We start from the raw sequence: 8,449 nt of genomic DNA on the forward strand, positions 1-8,449 counted from the left end.
CAAGATATTAGGTTATCAATAGATACATTATGGATATATACAAACCCAGAACTGTTCGTACTCAACATGAATTTGTCATATATTCTTCTAAATAATAAACAAAACAAAGATTTTCTTAATTTCCTAAGTACAAATGTGCCCTAAACAAGGAATATTAATAATAGAATACATATTAAGAAATTAAAAGTTGCTCGATTAGCAAGATTTTCCAATGCTAACAGATCATACACAAAAGCTAAAATTATGTTTATTTTTTTGTTTTATTTTAAATTTACATTCACTTGCACGCTTGCTCTTGTTGGTTTTTTATGTGTGTGAGTTGTGTGTGTCGATTATTGCTTAAATTTAGTTTTCAATTGTGGTAAAAAGTATAAAAATTGAAGGATTTTCAGTATGTTTCTTTTACTGGCCAATACATTAGCTAATAAATATTTAAATATACACAACTGCAATTGTTTTGCAATTGTAACTTAGAATGTTTCTTTTTGCTACTGCTGCGAGCCTGAATAATGTTTTACGAGTACTTTTTTTGTTTTAATCGATTAAAAAAAAAAAGGTTAATTAAACGTAATTGGTTTTAAAATAAGATTATTAAAGAAATGTGTGTGTGTGATTTTGTGTGTGTGTGTGTGTGTGTGTGTGTTTTGTCGTTGTTGCACAATGCGGTAGCAACCAGCTCTATGTGTCCGACTTCCACAGTTTTATGGTCTTGTCGTTTTCCAGCGCAGCAGAGGCTATTATATTTTCTGTGGGATGGCAGGCGGTGCAGAGCACGGTGTCCGTGTGTCCCTGCAGCTTTTGTACAACCTCTTTGCTTTGTAGATTCCATATGTAAACCATGTTGTCCTCGCTGCCGCTGACAATCCACTGCGCCAGAGCAAGAAAAAAATGAAAAAATAATAGGCAAATTGAATATGTGTGCTCAGCGTAAATCAAATTGGATCTACCTTGCCGCCGGTAACGGAGAAGTTGGCAAATATGCAATACTTTTCGTTCTTGTGGCCCGTGTAGGTCTTCAGGCATTTGCCCTTGGAGTAGTCCCACAGTTTCAGTGTGTTGTCCAATGTGGCTGCCAGTATGTATTTGCCGTTGGGCGAGAATTTAACAAAGCTAACGGGCGGATTGTCGTCATCGATCAGCGTCTTCAGGCACTGTCCGCTAGCCGTGTCCCAAATGCGGCATAGACCATCATAGCTGGAGCTAACAATCAATGAACCATCACGATTGAAATGCACCGCCGAAACGGGATCCGAATGGGCGGGTAGAGTTTTCAAGCATTTGCCCGTGCGCACATCCCAGATGCGTACGCTCTCATCAAAGCTGCCCGATACAATCAAATTGGATTGCGGATTAAAATTACAGCAGAACACATAATTGCTGTGGCCCTTTAGCGTTTTCAGGCTCTTGCCGGTGCTCAGCTCCCAGACTTTAAGCGTTTTGTCATCGCTGCCGCTGACCAGCAAACGCGAATCGGAAGACCAGGCCACATCGCTAATGCCCAACTTGTGGCCGGATATAGTCTTCTCAAATTTGCCATCATATGCGCCCCAGATCTTTATGAGTTTGTCCGCAGCTGCAAAATACGATTGTTGAAATAAATTGCTTGGGATTGGCAACATTCAAAAATTCAACTCACATGAGCTGGCAAGCCATTCGCCATTTGGGCTGAACTTGACCGCAGATACGGCCTTGGTGTGCCCGGCAAGCGTGAATTTCAGCGTATAATTGGGCTTGACCGACATAGAACTCTTGTTTGATGTTGTGTTCGAGGATGTCGATGAGGCTGAGCTGGGCTGCAGCGTGTTTGGTCCACTTGGCGCTGTTGGCATTGGCTGCGGCGGCTGCTGCTGATGCACAACTCCGGGATGGCCAGTGTGCACGGCTCCAATGGGCACCATGGCGAATATTGTTTTCGCTTTCAACTAACCTTAATGTTTGACTCTGCAAAAAAGACAGACACAAGTGCACGACACACGCGTTTTACGTTTAAATAAAATGCAATTTGCCAAACGGCAACAACAACAACAGCAATGAAAACAAAAACAAGCCAACCACGCGGTTTTTTGGTTATTGCCAATCACTTGGTCACCGGCGGGGGGAGCGCTGTTAATGCTCTCGTGCGTGCAGAGAGTCTGCGCTGCTGCTGCGACTGGTTGCAATTTTCTTTTTTTCACCCTCTCGCTCGCTGTTATTGTAGCGCGGCGTGCTTCTTCTTTTTCATGCCAGTTTTACAAACTGTTTGTTATTATTGTGCAGCTCAATAATTACCTACAGCCAATGTTGGCGCCGGCTCCGTTTTGTTTACAATTTTGCTGTTGGTGCAGTTAGCAGCTTTGCTGTTGCTTATCTTGCAACAAATGCAATTTGTTTGCTTTTTTGCCTGCTTAACTTTGTGGCACGTGCTTCTTCTTTCCACTGCAATGCGTGCGTGAGCTAAAACATGGCGCGTACTTGACAGTTGTTGACAGTTCACGGCTGTTCACAGTGTTGAGCAGCGGCAGCACCATTTTGACACACAATACCCTGGTAGGTATGACACATGCACCATAGCTGCTTGCTATAAGCCTCATTTTCAAATACACAAGCGCGCCCAATTTATTGAACGTTGTTTGTAATCCATGGGGAATTTATATTTCTTAATAAATATAATAACAAAATTGTAAGTTGACTGGATGTTTGGCTCACTCTACACTTTTGACCAATACTTCTCTCCAGCAGCCTTCAAGGCATTCTACAAAAAATACATTAAGTTTATGTGTTATTTAGCAAACAAAGTGTATACGCCTCTGCTTTTGGTATCATTTGAGCAATTTGAAGCAATCTTTTTAGGATCATTTTCTAGTTCGCATTCAAATTGAAATATCCTGGTTAATAGCCATATTGAATAGAAGCATATTGAAATATGGCGATGCTTGTAAAGTGATTGCCGCAAGCATTCAAATAAGTTGCATTTTGCTGACTGTTTGGTCAGTTGCGGCATCTGCACAATCGCCGGAAAATCTTGCAAACCTTGCACAATCAAAATATGTGTGAGTACACACACACACACACACGAAAACTTAACCTGCAAATGAGTTGTAAAGTTCCGAAATGGCAGATTGATAATGACGCAGGCACTTTCTCAAATTTTTAAGAGAAACATGCAGTTAAACCAATTTGTTATATATGTATGTATGTGTACTTGTTTTTCATTGAATAAGAAGATATCAAACACATTGATTCATACACGTGAGACTTGCTAAACAAACACTTGAATTTGACGTGCAAATATTTAAAAGACTTTACAACTTTTACATCTTTTTAATGCTTGCTAGTTAAACTTTAGCCACTGGTTCTAAAATAACGTGTTTTTCCACACTCTTGTTTGACTTGGCATTCAAAATGGTGGCCAACATTTTGAGCGGCTTTTTTGTTTTGGCGCACTTTTCGGTAATGCAAAAGTTGATTTTCTCAGGTTTCAAATGCCAATGATTGTGTGTGTGTGTGTGTGTGTGTGCGTGTGTGTGTGTGTGTGTGTGTGTTGGCCAAGGTCAAACAGTTTTCAATAAAAGCAACAGCCATAACATTTTACTTGGTGTCATGTGCGGGGTCTTTTGTTTTGTTTCTTTTTTTTAAGCTGCGTTCGCCTATTTTATGACTGCATTAAATATACGAATACGCTAACAATTATGGAAATGCCCCAAACCAACTTCTCAGCTGAAATATAGAGCGCATCGAATACTCTTTATCGCAAGAAAATGTGGACCAACTGTAAATAGTCCATCTCAGTTTTGACTCTGTGTGGAATAGTCAGATCGGTATAAGTTACATTTAATACTCTTAAAGTTAAAGGGAAATTTGATTAGCCTTAATAATCGTAATACTCTCACAACAAGACGTACCGGTATTTTTCAAGGCTTGACTTTGGGTTTATAAAGCTAGCTATAGCTGATTTATCTGCTTAGTTCTCTACTAAATGACGAGTTCTTATAAATTGAAATTCCTATATCGTATGTGCATATAAGAGCATTCACACTTCTGCATTGCGTTGCAAATTTTTCTCGTGTTGTTGTTTTAGTTTTTACCACGCATTTGTCTTCTGCTTCTGCTTCTGTTTCTGTTTCTGTTTCAGTGTCTGTCTCTCTGTCGCTGCGCTGCTTCTTAATATTTGACAGTTAAGTTTTAATACAAGTTGTATGTGTGTTGCTGTTGTGTCGCATAGTTTAACTTGCGAAACACGTAGAGCCGTCGGGGCGTCAACGGTTGGGCGGAGGGAGGGGCAGCAGCGACGGGCATAGCAAGTGGAGCGCATACGAAAATTGTTTGCCAATGTCGCGATAAAACGCCGACAACTACATAAAAGCATAAAATGTAAGACAAACACTCGATTACCACATACCCTGTACTAAGCTATTAGTACGGTTTATTAGTCAAATTTTTGTATTATTACTCTTATTTGCATAAAGTATTTTTTTATTTTAACTGACGGCTGCATCAATATAAATTTGATAACTGTACGTCTTATTTTCTCTGAGCAACCAGACTAGCCAGTTGTGCGTGCTCTATGCTGGCGTAACATACCTTGTGCATCGACTTTATAGGGTATTGGAAACGTGCAGAGGTGAAACACAACAACGCGGATAAAAGAAGTTAAATGTGGCCGCTGGACGCATACATATACGAAAAGGGCATGGCCACTTGTACGCTTCATAGAATACACACACACACACACACACACACACACACACACTCGACCTTCTGGTCGATATGAAACAATTGCAAATAGATTACGTAAATAGCACAACGGACCAAAAAAAAAAAATGGACAAGCTCTGCATGAAAAGCCAGCCAAGCCGTCTGCAATCCCGCTGCGTCAGTTTCTCACACGCACACATGCACACACGCACACACATGCAGCCGGGCGGCTGGCTATCAGCGGGAGAGGGCGGGCGGCAGATCTTGAGTCGTACGGCGAGTGCAATGGCTTAAACCAAACTTACAAGCTGCACGCCCGCTGCCGCGCCCCACCCTCTGCTCCAACACAATTTTCGTTGGGCCACTTTGTTTTGTTTTTTGTTTTTTTTTTTTGCGAGCACTGGCAACGCCATGCCAAGAAACTTCACACACAAATCAGTTGCAATCGCGAATTAGCGTCGCACAGACGCGCTTTTTATTTTCTCCCGCTCGAAAGACGCCAATTGAATCTTTGACACACTTTTGTTGCTCCTTTGTGTTCGTTTTGCTTTTTTTTGAGTTCGTTTCGAAGAAGAATGGTGCATAAACAGGATAATGAACAGCTGATGGCGCAGCGTCTGGCCGAGCTTCAAAGTTTGATTAAGGCGCAGCCGCAGCTACCCCACAATATTTGTACGTAAAAGGATGTTGGTCAATTCTTGTGGAAATATAAGCAACAGTTTGTAATTAAGATTTGCTTACAAACTGATCTTAAGTTCAAGTTCCGAAATCAGTTTTAAACTGTGCAATAAAATGTTATTGGATCCTTTTGTCTACTATCAGTCGAGATTGAAGCGCAGAAATGCTTGACAAAGATCTTGTCTATATGTAATTATGAGTGCCGCAATCCCAAACTTATCGATAAATCGGTTTCCGGCTCGAACCGGTTCGGTTCTAGTCCAGCCTTGATATATCATTGTCCAAGTTCCGATCAAAGTAACGCTCAGTTAAGTTCCTAAATTTAATATTAAGGTTCTAATAGAATCACACATGCGCAAATAATTTTGAATTGTAAGCAACGACTTAGGTTAAGTTCTTGATTACAAACTATTTTTGAATAGTTTCAACTTAAACGTCACATTTTTGGTTGAATAATAATTGATTATCAATGGAGGAAACAAAGGTGCTAAGTGGAAAATTTGTATGGGATAAGCTCTAGCTTATATTTCTACACGTATTGTCTAGTACTTCGAAAAAACCTAAAGCTCAGCTAAAATCAATAAAGGAAGCAACGATTTTAATGAAGCGCTAAGTGGGCAAGCTGCTTAGAATTATGAACAATAGCTTTAGAACGGGTTACGAGCTTGTTTGCCGCCTATCCAATATGTTAGGTTCAACAATGGGCCCAAATCTAGGCTTGACACTGAAACAAGATATCATATGGTTTCGATTTGGAATCTGAAAAATGCTTTGAAATTTGATTTTAATTAATGTCACTCGAGAATCTTTGATACATGAGAAAATAATTATAAAAGTTATTGGGCAAGCAAACTTGATCAAAGTAGATATTAAAGAGTAAAGAGCAAATATAATGGCACAGGTCATGCATAAATTTTAGACCTTAGTCGAAACTAAGGTGGGATTCAAGTACCTTTGTAACTGGCAGTTCCCAGCAAAGTTTAGCCAGCGACTGTTGAAATCTAAGTGCAAATCTAACTAGCCGTAACCCATAATCAAAACGTAATCACATTTAAGTATTTGATTGCCAGCATTACGTAAACTCTTAGATTCGTGAATTATGTAAACACTTGACTAAATGGGAATTATGCATTATGCAGACTTGGACTAGCACTCTTCTCATCTACATATATGTTGCTATACCCATCGAAAATTGGTAAAAGGGTATAATGGTTTTGTGCAAATGTATGTGACAGGCAGAAGGAAGCATCTTCTCTCCTATAGCATATTTCTAGATCCTTGTCATATAGTGCTCACTAATGCCATATTAAAGTCCTGAAAATTGCTTCAAGATCGGACTATAAGCACCGAAGCTTATCAAGTATGCATTTCTAATAGTTTAGGGCTCAGGGCAGGGTATCTCCCAGTCGGGCACTGCCGACTAGAGCACTCTTGATTTCTTTGTGGGTCAACTAACTTGAATTGCGGCACAAAGCCAGTTGCATAACTCGCTGGCGACCACATTAACCACAACTAAATTGCACCTTTTTTTCTCTCCCTCTCTCTCTCTCGCGTCCCCCCTCTCTCAACTGTGACTGCAACTGCAACTGCAACTGCATTGCAATATTTATTAGCGTCGACATTGCTGCGGCGATTTCTGCACACGACGCGCGGCGATGTGGCTGCCGCACAGCGTCTGCTGCAGCTCAACTATGCCATGCGCAACAAGCATCCGCAAATTTTCATCGATCGTGATCCAATGGATGCCAGCTCCCAGCAGCTGTTGCAAGTCGCGTAAGTGCATGGCCGCTAATCTAGAGATGAGCGCGTGTCGCATTTGCTTGAGCACGACACGACACGACACGACACGACACGACACTAGTACGCACACGAGTTTTAAAAACATAAAGCGAAACAGTTATTTATTCAATTTTCGGAGTTTCGATTCGGTATTCAGGTTCGGCTGCGATCAGCATCGAACTACTATATCCTATAGCTCCCATAGATAGAATCGATCGTAAAGCAAACTACTTTCATGCGTTACTATCAAAATTACTAGAATAGAGAGGTACTAGGTATGCTTCCATATCGCCCAATTAATGGACTTCTTGCTTCTGATGTCGTGTCAGGTCGTGTACGTTGCGAATGCGAATTTGTGGTTCGTGTCAAGTCGTGTTAGACCGTGAAAAGACACGTAAACTCGTTTCACGAGCACCAGCGAACACGAGATGCGCTCGTCTCTAAGGCACACCCAAGAACTGGTTATTGCATTTTGTGGCACCATCTAATTAAAGCTAATTGTTATTTCTGGTTACTGCAGAGATCTGGTGCCGCTGCCGGGCCTGACGCCGGAGAACAACAAGCTGCTATTTTATCGCCTGATTGACCACGATGCGGACAAGGTAAGCGTAACCCAGTGGGAAGTGGAAGTCCATTTGAGCCAAAATATGTAATTGTAATTTTCAACTGGCAATTGCTTGCCAATCGGTCAGTTCAATTTTACGGCCGGCATCAAGGTCTTCTTTATGGTCGCCGATTGTCGCTTCGCCACGGAGACAGACGGCCGTTTATCGGACGGAGAGATACCCATTTTCGATATGGCCGGCTATACGTTGCGGCATCTGACAAAGACGGTGCTCAGCTCGCTGCGCGTCTACATGAAGTTCGTCCAGGAGGCGCATCCGGTGCGGCTCAGGGAGGTTCATGTCCTCAATTGCCCATCGTATCTGGACAAAGTGCTCACCGTGGTCAAGCCGTTCATCAAGAGCGAGGTCTTCAAGCTCATACACTTTCATCTGCCCAATGCGGATACCCCATACAAGCACTTTCCTCGCGCCATGCTGCCGGAGGAGTACGGCGGCGGGGCTGGCAAAATGTCGCACCTAAAGCAGCAGTGGGTGCACTTGCTCCAACAGCACCGGTAAGCCACATTGCTTATAGCTTATGTCAAGGCTACAAACAGAACTGTTTCGCACCCGGAATTCCAATTGTCCGGTGAAAATTCTGAGTCGCAATCTTTTTATACCCTGAACCCATTGAAAATGGGTAAACGGGCTATAATGTATTTGTGCAAATGTATGTAACAGGCAGAAGGAAGCATCTCCGACCCCATAAAGTA

At 41.8% G+C, this 8,449-nt stretch overlaps 2 protein-coding genes across 4 annotated transcripts in view; one reads left to right on the top strand and one right to left on the bottom strand.

Moving 5' to 3' along the window:
* Positions 1–241: 241 nt before the first annotated feature.
* On the bottom strand, positions 242–2,444 carry wds (WD repeat-containing protein wds). 2 transcript variants are annotated; one of them, XM_064699431.1, is made up of 4 exons: positions 2,273–2,444; positions 1,637–1,941; positions 948–1,573; positions 242–867 (listed from the first exon to the last, which is right to left on the bottom strand). In XM_064699431.1, the coding sequence occupies exons 2-4, from the start codon at positions 1,896–1,898 to the stop codon at positions 679–681; spliced, it is 1,077 nt and encodes a 358-aa protein (XP_064555501.1). In that variant the 5' UTR covers positions 1,899–1,941; positions 2,273–2,444; the 3' UTR covers positions 242–678. The 2 variants fall into 2 exon arrangements, with proteins under 2 accessions (XP_064555501.1, XP_064555500.1); XM_064699430.1 differs by having other exon boundaries at positions 2,269–2,443.
* A 1,778-nt stretch (positions 2,445–4,222) lies between these two features.
* LOC135440327 (alpha-tocopherol transfer protein) overlaps positions 4,223–8,449 on the top strand; it is a 5,581-nt gene continuing 1,354 nt past the window's right edge. The window contains exons 1-4 of one of the 2 annotated variants that reach the window (XM_064699435.1): positions 4,223–4,350; positions 6,966–7,125; positions 7,652–7,733; positions 7,824–8,251. In XM_064699435.1, coding sequence (XP_064555505.1) covers positions 7,049–7,125; positions 7,652–7,733; positions 7,824–8,251 — 587 coding nt within the window. In that variant the 5' untranslated portion in view covers positions 4,223–4,350; positions 6,966–7,048. Of the gene's footprint in view, positions 4,351–5,111; positions 5,347–6,965; positions 7,126–7,651; positions 7,734–7,823; positions 8,252–8,449 lie in introns of those variants that run through there. The other variant, XM_064699433.1, reaches the window with a different exon arrangement.

Source organism: Drosophila montana, unplaced genomic scaffold (assembly GCF_035044405.1).
Source record: "Drosophila montana isolate Dmon_TW-CO22-7 unplaced genomic scaffold, ASM3504440v1 contig_920_1, whole genome shotgun sequence".
NCBI classification, from domain to species: Eukaryota; Metazoa; Arthropoda; class Insecta; order Diptera; family Drosophilidae; genus Drosophila; species Drosophila montana.

Excerpts from the sequence above, each read along its gene's own strand:
- wds (XM_064699431.1), bottom strand. The coding sequence starts at position 1,898 with ATGGTGCCCATTGGAGCCGTGCACACTGGCCATCCCGGAGTTGTGCAT. Across the intron at positions 1,574-1,636 it reads CGAATGGCTTGCCAGCTCAT|CTGCGGACAAACTCATAAAG; the intron begins GTGAGTTGAATT and ends CGTATTTTGCAG. Across the intron at positions 868-947 it reads TCTCCGTTACCGGCGGCAAG|TGGATTGTCAGCGGCAGCGA; the intron begins GTAGATCCAATT and ends GCTCTGGCGCAG.